The sequence below is a fragment of the Zea mays genome, chromosome 10 (assembly GCF_902167145.1).
Source record: "Zea mays cultivar B73 chromosome 10, Zm-B73-REFERENCE-NAM-5.0, whole genome shotgun sequence".
NCBI classification, from domain to species: domain Eukaryota; kingdom Viridiplantae; phylum Streptophyta; class Magnoliopsida; order Poales; family Poaceae; genus Zea; species Zea mays.
This window is the reverse complement of record NC_050105.1, coordinates 11176957-11190792: the sequence shown is the minus strand read 5'-3', so window position 1 is coordinate 11190792 and position 13836 is coordinate 11176957. Positions and strand designations below refer to the sequence as shown.

The 13836-nt window shown below is 42.7% G+C and overlaps 1 protein-coding gene and 1 pseudogene across 1 annotated transcript; both read left to right on the top strand.

The window, feature by feature from the left end:
* The first annotated feature begins 1136 nt into the window (after positions 1–1136).
* On the top strand, positions 1137–3058 carry LOC100272489 (Amino acid permease 2). Its single transcript, NM_001146958.1, has 3 exons — positions 1137–1958; positions 2048–2190; positions 2276–3058. The coding sequence occupies exons 1-3, from the start codon at positions 1289–1291 to the stop codon at positions 2909–2911; spliced, it is 1449 nt and encodes a 482-aa protein (NP_001140430.1). The 5' UTR covers positions 1137–1288; the 3' UTR covers positions 2912–3058.
* A 2045-nt stretch (positions 3059–5103) lies between these two features.
* LOC109942756 (uncharacterized) lies at positions 5104–7818 on the top strand (annotated as a pseudogene).
* Positions 7819–13836: the final 6018 nt, after the last annotated feature.

Sequence of the window (13836 nt, the reverse complement as noted above, 5' to 3'; positions counted from 1 at the left end):
GATAAAGATTTATCTAAGCAAGCTAAACTTGCGAGATAGGAATCCTCAAGAACTAAGGCAGGGGAGGCTAGTAACCATGGCAAGAAGGTGGTGGTGCTAGATTTGCAGAAGGAGGTTCTTGCCCCTCTGTGTCCAAGGGTGCTGAAAATTGGGCTCGGGTTTCAATATCTCCTAGAGTCCTTGGTTCGAGTTCAGTTTTGACCATGGGTGAGGTTGCGACTATGTCTCTGGAGGTGATGAAGTTGGCTGCTGTACCTAAGGCCAACGTTGACATGTTCGTTGCTCATAGGAGCAAAAGAAGGGTGGTGTCTAGTGCTGGTGACTCAATTGAGAAGGCTACCAAGCTCAAAGCTGCCAGAAACCTCGATAGTTCTTTTGCTGAAGGTTCGGAAAATACATGCTCATATTTAAATTTATCTTGTGATGATGTTGTGTCCAAACTTAAACAAGTAGGTTTTAAGTTTCCTAAATATTCAACCAATTGGTCGTTTTGTTCTTTGTCTACGGTCTGTTGTTTGTGTCTAAATGAGTGATGTAAACTGTTGGCCACACCCTTCATGTGAAGGAGAGGCCGGATCGCTTCTTTCCATTATAAAAAAACAAGATAATACAAAATAAACCTTTAGAAGTATATATAACTGATCCACATATATGTCATTACACGGTGGCTAACATGACAATCACATCCACGCATCAGCGGTATAAAACATGACAAACTATGTATCATAGCAAAGCATTCAAAGCGAATCCAACTATTTAATTTTCAATGAAACCGAACCAAATATTCAAACAGGTTTTGACGATAATGAAGGATTACACAAGGGTATGTTTCATCAATGGCTGACACAACGCAATGCGAAGCACGCCGTGACCCACACCGTACCCGCGGAGTCCAAACGCCGTTGACCAGAGAGGCACAGCAACAAAAGTATGACGAGACGAGAGACAGACTGATGTAGCCCGGCACTCAAATCCAACGAGGAGATAGAAAAGAATTAAAAAAGAGAGAGAAAAAACAGAAGTATAGACGCGCGAAAGGCAGCGCTGACCAGAAACAGAGAGACCTCTGCCTCCTCTCTGCTCTCTATATAATAGCCTCGTCTCTCCCCAGCCTTCTCCCGTCCCACACTGCCACACAGGCACAGCCTCTCGCGTCACCTAGGCACCTAGCAAGCAAGAAGCACTCGGGAGCACTTGCTTCCTGCGCTCTTCCACTCCGACAGTCCGACGAGGAAGAAGAGATTCGATTCGAGGGAGGGAGGGAGGGAGCTCGTTGTCTCAGTTGGCCATGGCACCCGCGCCGCACAACGGACTGAACAACAACCACCCGGTCGCGCCCATGGATGTGTCGGTGGAGGCCGGGAACGCCGGAGCCGCCGAGTGGCTAGACGACGACGGCCGGCCGCGCCGCAGTGGCACGTTCTGGACGGCCAGCGCGCACATCATCACCGCCGTCATCGGCTCGGGAGTCCTCTCCCTGGCGTGGGCCATCGCGCAGCTGGGCTGGGTGGCCGGCCCCGCCGCCATGCTCCTCTTCGCCTTCGTCACCTACTACACGGCGGCGCTGCTCGCCGAGTGCTACCGCACGGGCCACCCGGAGACGGGCAAGCGCAACTACACCTACATGGACGCCGTGCGCTCCAACCTCGGCGGCGTCAAGGTCGTCTTCTGCGGCGTCATACAGTACGCCAACCTCGTCGGCGTCGCCATCGGCTACACCATCGCGTCGGCCATCAGCATGAAGGCCGTCAGGAGGGCCGGGTGCTTCCACGCCCACGGGCATGCGGACCCCTGCAAGAGCTCCAGCACCCCGTACATGGTCCTGTTCGGCGGTGTCCAGATTCTCTTCTCGCAGATACCGGACTTCGATCAGATTTGGTGGCTCTCCATTGTCGCCGCCGTCATGTCCTTCACTTACTCTTCCATCGGACTCTCCCTCGGCATCGCACAGACCGTCTGTAAGTTGTCGGATTCTTCAATCGGATCATATGCTGCTGTATTCTTGGTTACTTACTCACATGCTGAGCCTGAGCTCGATTGTTCGCAGCCAATGGTGGGTTCAAGGGCAGCCTCACTGGCATCAGTATTGGCGCCGGCGTCACCTCCACGCAGAAGATCTGGCACACGCTCCAGGCGTTCGGCGACATCGCGTTCGCCTACTCCTTCTCCAACATCCTCATCGAGATCCAAGTAAGCAGCAATTGCAAGCAATCCCCTCTTCACCTCCACTGTTTATGTTCTGTTTCTTCTAACCACGTCTGCTCCGGCCCTTCAGGATACGATCAAGGCGCCGCCACCGTCGGAGTCGAAGGTGATGCAGAAGGCGACGCGGCTGAGCGTGGCGACCACGACAGTATTCTACATGCTGTGCGGGTGCATGGGGTACGCGGCGTTCGGCGACAACGCGCCGGACAACCTCCTCACCGGCTTCGGCTTCTACGAGCCCTTCTGGCTGCTCGACGTCGCCAACGTGGCCATCGTCGTGCACCTGGTCGGCGCCTACCAGGTGTTCTGCCAGCCCATCTTCGCCTTCGTGGAGCGCCGCGCCGCCGCGGCCTGGCCGGACAGCGCCTTCGTCTCCCGGGAGCTCCGCGTGGGTCCCTTCTCCCTCAGCGTGTTCCGCCTGACGTGGCGGTCCGCGTTCGTGTGCGTCACCACCGTCGTCGCCATGCTGCTGCCGTTCTTCGGCGACGTGGTGGGGCTCCTCGGCGCCGTCTCCTTCTGGCCGCTCACCGTCTACTTCCCCGTCGAAATGTACATCAAGCAGCTCCGCGTGCCCCGCGGCAGCACCAAGTGGATCTGCCTCCAGACGCTCAGCGTCAGCTGTCTCCTTGTCTCCGTCGCCGCTGCAGCAGGATCCATTGCCGATGTCATCGCCGCCCTCAAGGTCTACAAGCCGTTCAGCGGTTAGCTTCGCAGGCAGAAGGTGGGAGGGATATATGCAAAAACGATTGCGGATACTGTACTGCTCCATTAGTTGGCAGGATCTAGCAATTAGGTCTTATACTTTTTTGAGATGAGATGATGAATTAGGTATAATCTGCTATACTTTTTTGCCACTAACTTGTTACACGGTCAGCTGATGAAGCGCAGCAGATGTGCGTCTGTATACGTGAGATAAAATATAATCATCAAAACAAGTTATTTTATTTTTCTCGAACAATCTCGTGAAATTGCTAGTTATGAAATACTCTCTCCCTAGAAAAATTTGAGATCTAAATAAAGACTATTCTCCAACAACTACTTAATGAGCTCTCACTTCCGTGCGCATGCAACTGCATTGGGCTCGATCAACAACCTGAAATGGCACGCAGCAGCTGCAACAGTTCGCACGGTGAAATGGCGCACAACAGCTATTACATTGAGCCGGTTAATAAAGAAGAAAACTTTTTTTAGAAATCATCAGTATATCGACAAAGATATCAAGTAACACACTTATGACTCCAGATCAAGAGGTCCAAAAACTACAAGCAGATGTATGCTTTTTTTTTTAAAAAAAAAACTTGTTGAAGTGATACAATTACATCAGGATGAATTCTTGTACATGTCCTTGGATCAGCTCAATAGTTTCAGACAGGAACGTGAACAGCAAGATGCTGAGGTACAGAAAGCAGAGTGTAATTATGTTTATTTCTATATTCCTTCGTTTATGCTTCTACCTAACACATGTCTCTGAGAGCCTGAGATAGCTTGCAACAACAAGATTGAATGCAAGGTGGTCATAAAATGTTACCACACATTAGGGTGTGTTTGGTTAGAGAGTGGAGCCGCTCCGCTCAAATTTTTTAGTGTTTGGTTACGTGTCGACCGAGAGCAGAGTGGTTCTTGGAATCTCAAGATGCCAAAATACGTCTGATTCCAGGATGAGCTCGCTCGGCAAAATTGACCGGACGCGAACACTCGCGTTCTCTCGCGCGACCTCCCTCTGCTCCATTCTCTCTCGCACGGTCCAGCCTCCCTGTGCTCCTCCATCCCGTCGCGCCGTGAGGAGCTTCGCCGTCGTCCATCATCAGGTGAATCTGTCGCACCTCTTCTCCTTCCTAGCCGTCCCTCTCTTCTCCCCCACCGGCAGATCTGTTTGTACTTCTGCCGCCCCCTCTTTTTTCCACGATGCCGCAGATCTGCCTCCCAATTATTACTCCTCCACTTCCCCCTGCTCCGGTCAGTGGCGGATGACACCGACGAACAGGCGCAGGTGGCGATTTGCAAATAAGTCTAGCGATGCGCAGGCAATAGATCTGGAGCGGAGGCAAAGGGTTGTTTGCGGCGGCGGACAAGGCGATGCCGCCCAGGCCCGGGACGTCGGCGGTGGAGCTGGCGTTCTGTTGCTTGGCGGCGAGTGCTTGGCGTTCGTAGAAGAGGGATTCGTAGAAGCTGGCGGGGTCGGCGACGAGTGCTTGGCGTTCTGTTGCTCCGGTGCTCTTTCCTAAATTCACAGAACTACAGATTAGTCTGAAATGCAGAGACACTACGTACGTCTGAAAGATCGGCCTGGGCTAGAAGTACCTGAGGATACTGCCAGGAGCAGGAGGAGGGCAGTGGCAACCAGCAGCAGGTGGCTAGTCTCATCATCCTGCTGCTTTCTTACAGGGAACGTTGAGAGGAATGCTCTTGATAGTGAATGGGTGGTGTATACGTAGCTGTCTAGCTTATGATATGGTGACATATGCAGACCAGCAGTGGGTGGTGTATACGTAGCTCATGCATTTGAATCATGCTAAAAACTGAACAGATACGTTGTAGTACGTAGTAGCTAGGAGCCAATTTTCAGGGCTCATACATAATATAGTCGTAAATACCATTGTTTGGATGTACAAGCGTTTGGATAGCTGGAAACAAAGGAAAACATCCAATTTCAATTCCTGTTTGGATGTACAAGCTGTTGAATTGTTTAGATTGGAATTTACCATTAGTAGATGTTAAACTCTTTTTGTTTCTGCATCTCCATTCTCTACTCTCTTTCATATGTTTTCATCTTGGCATTTGCAGCAAGATTTTGAGGAGAGAAGAACAAAAATTTTGCAGCAAGACTTTGGAAGGTATAATCTTGTTGCAACTATTTACTATGTGCCTTGTGTGATTATGTGGTATATTAGAAACTAATAACTTTAACCTTGTTGTGTATAATATAGATGGATAAGAAGCAACAAATTTTAGTTTACACAGCTGCATCACATATGTTGCTTTCAATGATGGCCATGGTTATTCAATCTAGAAAAAGAAAGCGTTGTGAATCTGTAGAAACAATTACATATGCTCCAATTGAGGGGAGAGATAGAATGAGGATTGAATATCTTAATAATAAGATATGGAAAAATGATGTAACTTGTGTTAGTATGCTTAGACTCAATAGAGCATCCTTCTTCCGATTTTGTAAATTATTTAGGGATCGTGGCCTTTTGCAAGACACCATACATTTATGTGTTGAGCAGCAGGTTGCGATGTTTTTAAATATTGTGGGCCACAATGTTAGGAATAGGTTAGTTGGCACCAATTTTGATAGGTCCGGTGAAACTGTTAGTCGCTATTTCAACAAAGTACTTCACGCTATTGGAGAGCTACGAAAGGAGTTTATTAGGCCACCATCTACATCAACTCCAGCTAAAATTGTAGGGAACCCAAGATGGGATCCTTACTTTAAGGTGTGAGGCTACCGTATCTTCCCTTCATTTTAAGGGTGGAACTCAGATTATAATTGCTTATATTTTTTGCATTCTAATTGAATAATAGGATTGTATTGGTGCAATAGATGGCACACATGTGCGAGCATCTGTTCCTAAACACATGGAGGCTTCCTTTCGTGGTAGAAAGAGTTATGCTACTCAAAATGTCATGGCAGAAGTAGATTTTAATCTTCGATTCACATTTGTCTTGGCTGGTTGGGAGGGGACAGCTCATGATGCACTAGTCTTACGTGATACGTTAGAAAGAGACAATGGTCTTCGTGTGCCTGAAGGTAAATACAACTTGTGTAGCTCATTACTTTAGTCATGAATTATAATACCTAGTGTAGCTCACATACATATCCCTTGTATGCTAGGCAAGTTCTACTTAGTCGATGCCGATATGGAGCCAAACCTGGATTTATGCCCCCTTTTCGTGGAGTACGATACCACTTGAACGAGTGGGGAAATAATCCCGTGCAAAATGAGAAAGAATTATTCAATCATAGACATTCATCTCTAAGAGTTTCAGTAGAGCGGGCATTTGGTTCATTGAAGAGAAGATTTAAAATTCTTGATGATGCTACACCATTCTTCCCCTTCTCTACACAAGTAGAAGTTGTGGTTGCTTGTTGTATTATTCACAATTGGGTTATACAAGATGGAGGTGACGACTTTATCATTCCTGAGAGTGAGGAATTACCTACCATTAATCATCAAACATCTTCGCATGGACAAGCAATAGAACATGGCATTATGGTTAACTTTAGGCAGGAACTTGCCAATGCTATGTGGGAAGACTATCATGCAAACACTATTTGATTGTTATGTATTTTCCAATATCTATATCATTTGTATGGACATGTATCTTTTATTTGTAAGGACATCTATATGTTATTCGTGTGGACATATTGCTAAATTTGGGAAGTATCTTTTATTTGTATGGACATGTATCTTTTATTTATATGGATATTTAGGTCATGGACAAGGAGACAAGTGGTGCAAAAGCTGGTGGTGGACTATGTCAATGGACACCAACTCAATCCACATTTGTTCTCACCTTTCTTAGCAACATTGTTGCTGATGGCACTAAAACCTCCACTGGCTTCAAGAAAGTTCATCTCAATGCTTGTGCTAAGGCTATCAACGACCATTTTAAGATTATTAGGACAGGCGATCAAGTTGCTAATCACTTGAAGACATAGAAGAAGAAGTACATTAGGATCAACTACCTTAAGAATTTGAGTGCTGCTCTTTGGGATGAAAATGAATTAATTGTTTCTCTTGATCACGAGCACTACAAAGAACATATGGAGGTATGATTCTTACTAGCCTTTTGTATTTGATATCACTGTTCTATGTTGTTTATTTATTAAGAATATATGATGGTCATGGTTAAGGGAACTCTCATATAGATATGTTCTGATTTTTTAACCTAAAACCATCTATGCATCAGTGCAAGAACAGTGGTGGGTGTTAGAGGCTATGTTCTGATATATTAGCACTTCATATATGAATTTTATCTGCAACTTTATTATATGTATATGAATTTTATTATTTGTATATGAACTTTATTTATGGACACTTCATATATCTGTTTATATTTAATAAGTTTTGCATTCGCTATTAGGACCCAAAAAACAAGGCTGATGATGAATATTTGAACAAGCCTCTTTCATACTATGGTTTTCTAGCTATAATTTTTGGCAATAGTGTTGCTACTGGTCAGTATGCAAAGAGCTCTAATGACCCACTTGGGAATGATGGGGTGAACAATGGTGCTGATGGCAATGCAGAAAGTGGAGGGATGAATCATGGGATTGATAAAAGTGTTGTCAATGATGATGCATCTTCATCAGCTAAGCCCGCTAAGAGAGCCAAGACTATTGATGATAGCAGAAGAAAGAATGATTGCTTGGTTGAAGCATTTGATCGTGGTAGCGAAAGGCTAGCAAAGGCAATTGAGAAAGCAAGCAATGCTTTACCAGATGGTTTGTTTGAAGCGGTGGACAGTCTCCCTGGTTTTCAGCTTAACCACAAGTCTCGATACTATCAGCACTTGGTTAGGCATCCTAATGATGCCCATGCTTTCATGAATCTACCATTCGATTGGAAGCTATCGTGGTTTTCGAATTTCGTTGGTGAGAATTTTTAGATTGTGGGTCATGATTAGTGTCATGGTGTCTGATGAATTGAACTTGGTATGTCATGGTGATATGAACTCATGTATCGTAGTTGTTTGATGAACTATGCTTATGTGTTGTGATTTTGCTTGTGTACTTGAACATCGCTGGTGATGAACTATGGTTATGAGTTATGGTTGTTGGGTGAAGTATGGATATAAACTCATGTTTTGGTATTATTAAAATGTTTCAGAGCATATAACTCATGTTTTCAATGTTTTGATACTATAATGTTTTGGTACTATGGATATGAACACATATTGTTCCTGCGCACATGTCAGAGCATATAACACATATAACTAATGTTTTCAATGTTTTGGTTGTTGAGTGATGTTGCCGCGGTTCTGCTCTGGTACATTCCACAACCAAACAAAAAACTGAATGGCTCCGCTCTAATACACTCCCCAACCAAACAAAAAATGGAGCAGCTCTATCCTGCTTACCAAACATAGAACAGAGCAGTTCTACTCTCCAAATCTAGAATGGAACCGCTCCACTCCGGTGGCTCCTCAACCAAACGCATCATAAACAGTCAGCAATGTAGATAGTTCGGATCACGCCTATGTCTGCCCTACCAACAGGGCTAGCCAAACAAATGGTACAGGATTTAGCAAAGATTATGTGAACTGACTGTGTGAACCAATGTGAGTGTCCCTAGATCGGAGGCAGGATGGCTTCAGGGTGGGGCATCTGCACCTGGGCCAGGAGACTGACGATGAAATGGCGCCTCTATGTATACAGGGACGACATCGGGTGTCACCCATAGATCGGTAGCGGCTCGTGCTGGGCTGCGTCGCCGGCCGGCGGGAGCGAGAGTGTGGGAGGCCTGCGCGGTCGGGGTCCACCACCACGACGGCGGTACTAGGAGGTTGGAGATGGCGCGCGTAGCTTTTCATGCTGCAGGAAACTAAAATAGAGGTGATAGTGGGTCGACCCTAAATATGTAGGAAGAGGCTTCGCCGCTTCGGTTTGGGGGCACCGAATAATTTAGAGGCATAGATCAAGAACGGTTGGATCGAGTTTTTTCAGATTTACCCCAAAACTATTGTTTTGGGAATAGCGATTGGACCTGTTGGAGATGCTTTGTCCTGTCTCTGTTGTAACCTCTGTAGGGCATCACATCATAGATAGGTCCCAATATGGTTCCTCATCACAAAGAAGCTTTATAATCTTTGTTTCTCATGGTATGATTTATGCCATATGTTATTGATAGACTGTATATATATTTTTTTGACAAAGAAGAACAACTAATGGTACAAGCATCATGTACTAATTGGACTACTTTTGTTTTTCCCAAGTTCAACACAATGAACCATATAGTGAGAAGAAAGGGTTAATCATAGAAATTTCACATTTAGTTTTGCTCTAATTGGACAATTGGATCGATTTCTTCTGTGAAGCTACCCAAATCTACCAGTATAAAGGACTAACATAATAATTTTTAAATCTACACCTAAATTACATAACTTTCTATAATGAAAAGTAACATAAGCTTACCCTCATAAATTTACATCGAAAATACACACATGCTCCACTATTAGAAATACTACTCTTAAGTCAACTTTTTCTTTTGGCATGACAGAAAAGTTCTTTTTAGCAAACCCTTTGAGTATGCTTTCAATTGTTTTTTACCAAGGATAATTTAGGTCCACTAACTTTAAAAAAAATTCATTTTTAGGCCATTACACTTGTTAAGTGGTAGGTCCATAACAAGCACTATGACACTTTTATATGACATGGCACTGCCACTATGGCACCGACTATGTCTAGTACTTTGTGTCTAATCCCTCATATACCTCACCAATTTACTTAGGAAACATATAATTATCATGATTGAATTGGTAGTGATAATTGACTATACTTTTTTGCCACTAACTTGTTACGGTCAACTGATGAAGTGCAACAGATGTGTGTCTGTACGTGAGATAAAATAATCATTAAATCAAGTCATTTATTTTTCTAGAGCAATCTTGTGGAATTGCTAGTTTATGAAATATCCAATACTCTATTTAGAAATCACAAAGAAAACACTATTCAGAGACTGATCAACTACACATGTGTTTGATAACTATTTAGAGGTAGTATCAACTGTACACGCCTCTAGTACAGATTGTGATGGCCCTTGCTTCTCATTAGAGTCTTAACCAGACTCTAACATGTCTCTGCTATAACCTCTATAGGGCATCACAATAGAGAGAGGTCCCATTCATATCATCTTTGATATGATTCTTCATAACAAAGAAGTCATATAATCTTCATTTCTCATGATAGGATGTATGTCATATGTTACTGACATGCCAAATAGATTTTTTAACAAAGAGGAACTGATGTTAAAAGAATCAAGTACTAGTTGGACTGCTTTTGCTTTACCCGAAGTTCAACACATTGAATCAATTGTATGCGTCACTATTACAGATTTATGATGGCCCTTGCTTCTCAATAGAGACTGAACCGAACTCTAACATGTATTTGTTGTAACCTCCATAGGGCATCATATCAGAGACAGGTCCCATTCATATCGTCTCTGATATGGTTCATTATCCCAAACAAGTTTTATAATGTTTGTTTCTCATGGGTTCATGCAATATGTTATTCATAGAGTGGGTAGATTTTTTTGCAAAGAAGAACTAATCTTAAGAGCATCATGTACTAATAGGACTGTTTTTGTTTTACCTGAAGTTCAACAAAGTGATCCATATGCATTGAGAAGAATGGGTAAATCATAGAAATTCACATTATATAATCATCCCGCCATTGGTTTTATATAATGTATAATCTAATTGGATAATTATTTATATTTACTCTACAAAGCTACCCAAATCTACTAGTATAAAAGACTAACATAATAATTTTTAAATCTACATCTAAATTACATAACTTTCCATAATGAAAACTAACATAAGCTAACACTCATAAATCTACATCGAAACTACCCACATGCTTCAGTTTTATAAAAGCTACTCTTAAATCTATTTTTTCTTTTTGGCAAGACTCGAAAATTTTGTTGGCAATCCCACTTAGTATGATTCCAATTTGTTTTACTAGTCCAATAATGAATTAGCTCCACTAAGTTTAAACATGCATTTTAGGCCATTACACTTGTTAAGTGCTAGGTCCATAACAAGCACTATGACACTTCTATAGAACATTGCGTTGCCATTATGACATTGACTATGTCTAGTGCTTCGCATTTAATCCCTCATATACCTCACCTATATTACCTAGAAAACATATCACTTTTTTCAGTTCTAGCAAGCCCTAGCCTCTGGCCATGTATCATTATGTGTGGTACCTCACCCTACCATCTTGTGTCCTTCCTAGGCACTCTACATCAACAAGCGCCTTTTGGCTTGCAGTGTTCTAGCATAGGTCTGTCAATGGTGGACATGGACAAATCATGTTGCCTCCAAGAAGCTTAACACCCATACTATTGTGTCTTGGACTGCTTTTCTAAGGTGGTGAAAGCTCTATGCTTAGTTTTGGTAAATGAGACCACTAGTGGAGTAACCTCTACTCCGAATGTTGTGATTGAGATAGCTTATGTTGAAGCAAGAATGACACCCAAGGATAACATGGCATGTAGTCACAAAAATTGATCATGTCCTCAACATTTGCAAAATAAGAAAGAGTAAGACATCTACTCATGTACCTAAGGTGTTTTAGTGGATCAACAAAATGAAGACCCTAATGTTGTCTGAGGTTAATGATTGGAGACACTTAGATGTTGAAAAACAAGACATCCAAGATCTTGTTGGGTAGGGTCTTCTTTAAGAGAAAAGCATTGGTGGTTAGGAGGCATAGTCTAGGGTGGCTTGTCCTCGTACAAATGAGTTTACCAACCCCTATTTCTTTGGTACTTTAAGGAGTGATTAAGTTTTCCCTTATGGCCATTTGTGTGTGGTTTGCTATCTTATTACAAGATAATGCTTTCCCATTTGAACCCCATTTAAATATTTTAGATTGTTATTTTTGTCCATCTTTGTGAGGCATTTCTAGGATAGCTCCTCACTTTAACCTCTAGCAATATTTGTACTAGCACAAACACTAATTAGTAAGTGGACAATTGTCCTATCTTGGTGTAGCTTGCATGTGCTTGAGAAATGGGAGAAAACTATTGATTGTGACATTCTCCTTCCATCATCAAAACATGGGTGGCATATCAGATGTGTTGTGATGGAGAATCACCAATATTCTATTACAAAGAGGACTGCAATATAGTAACGGTAAAGAAACTAGTTGTTTTCATATGCATGTTGCTATCTATATGATAAAGTTACTGAGTTGTTGGATAATATAGATGCACTGAAGTATGGTGGTCTAATGGCTCAAGCGATAGCTATTGACTTTGCTTAACATTCATCCTTTGAAAGATAGAATTCATCCAACTTATTAATACTCTAACATGTAAGATCCTACCTCGAGATACCAATTGATTGATCTCTCTTGAACAAGTAAAAGCAAATGTCAAGGTCTTTATATGAATGGAAATATCACTAACGCTAGAGCTCCCAAGTTATATTCCTTATTTCATCCTGCAAATATATTATGTCGGTCAATCTTTTTATGATTTGGCATAATTGTATTTCTAAAAGAACTATGTTTAATTGAACTTGTTGGTTGGAGGACATGACCACAACTTATATATCAGATGCTCCTCTAGAGAATAAAGTCTAGTGATGAGTTATGGGAGACCCAATCTAACTTCTATGCAAGTCACTCACAAGTACCGAAGACATCCTATTGATTTTTATGTTTCTCTAGTTAATGATGAATTTGTATTGAACGAATCTGGTGATGCGGCTTTAGTATACCTAGACGACAATGACGATGATGCACCTTCAAGGAAACTGAGTACTCACCGTTAGGTGGCAGTTAAAGTGGATGCATCAAGACGAAAAGGAAAATCAAACAGTCTAACTGGTAACTGTTGGGGATCAACTTTAGAGCCACATGATAGTCCTTCTGACTTAGAAGTAGGGATGGCAACGGGTTTAAAACCTGTGGGTACAAAGATTACAAACCCGTACCCGCGAGATTAATGTTAAACTCGTACCCGCTACCCGCGACGGGTAGCATATGTTACCCAAACCCGCTACCCGCGGGTACACCCGCGAGCACAGTCATATAATAAATATTTATTAAACTGATAGCACATAATAATAAATATTTATTAAACTAATAAAAACATGTACTGATCTTAGCCAAAAGTTCTACGTGTTCCCTGGCGCCTGTAGTCTTCTTTTATATCATTTGATTGGCTCCGCTCGCTCAAAGCTTTCGGGGTGGCACTAAATTGAGATGCATGTGCTCTACAGTCTACACGGACACACACGCGGGTTTGCGGGCACGGGTACAACATTTTCATACCCACGAGAAAAAACTCGTCGGGTTGATAATCAAACCCGTACCCGTACCCATGGGTACAAACTCACACCCAAACCCGCACCCTATAGGGTTTTTACCCGCGGGCACGCAGGTAAAATGTGCTTGTTGCCATCCCTACTTAGAAGTGCTAAGTCATTTGTTAAAGCATGCAAGAAAGGAGCCTTTTGCCAATGTTCTAGAGAGGAAAACAAAAGGAAACATGATTGGTTTGTGTAGGCTTTTCCTTAAATCTATCCCAAGAAAAAACACAAATACTATTGGGCCTTATGAAACCACAAAGGGAAAGTCACTAGTCAGTTCATCGGTAGCCTCTAGGGGAGTAGCCCCAACCACTAATTTGAGTTGAAATAGATTTACTCCTCTAGTTCTACTCAAATAACTGACTGTGAAGAATGAGTCTTTCACCAAGTAAGTATCCCTATTTATTATATTAACTTCCTTTTTATTACAATTATTATATTTAGATTACATGTGTTATCATGTAGAACATCAATAGGAATTGAGAAACCATAGGAAGCTACAGAAAGATATTGGTTTGAACAAGGCTTGAGGTACTACCAAATCTAGCTAGCTCCCTCATGTTGATGTTCCAAACATCAAGATGG

Bases quoted from the DNA above. Each gene is read 5' to 3' on its own strand.
- LOC100272489 (NM_001146958.1), top strand. From the start codon at position 1,289: ATGGCACCCGCGCCGCACAACGGACTGAACAACAACCACCCGGTCGCG. The intron at 1,959-2,047 runs GTAAGTTGTCGG...GATTGTTCGCAG, and splicing joins CGGCATCGCACAGACCGTCT to CCAATGGTGGGTTCAAGGGC. The intron at 2,191-2,275 runs GTAAGCAGCAAT...CCGGCCCTTCAG, and splicing joins ACATCCTCATCGAGATCCAA to GATACGATCAAGGCGCCGCC.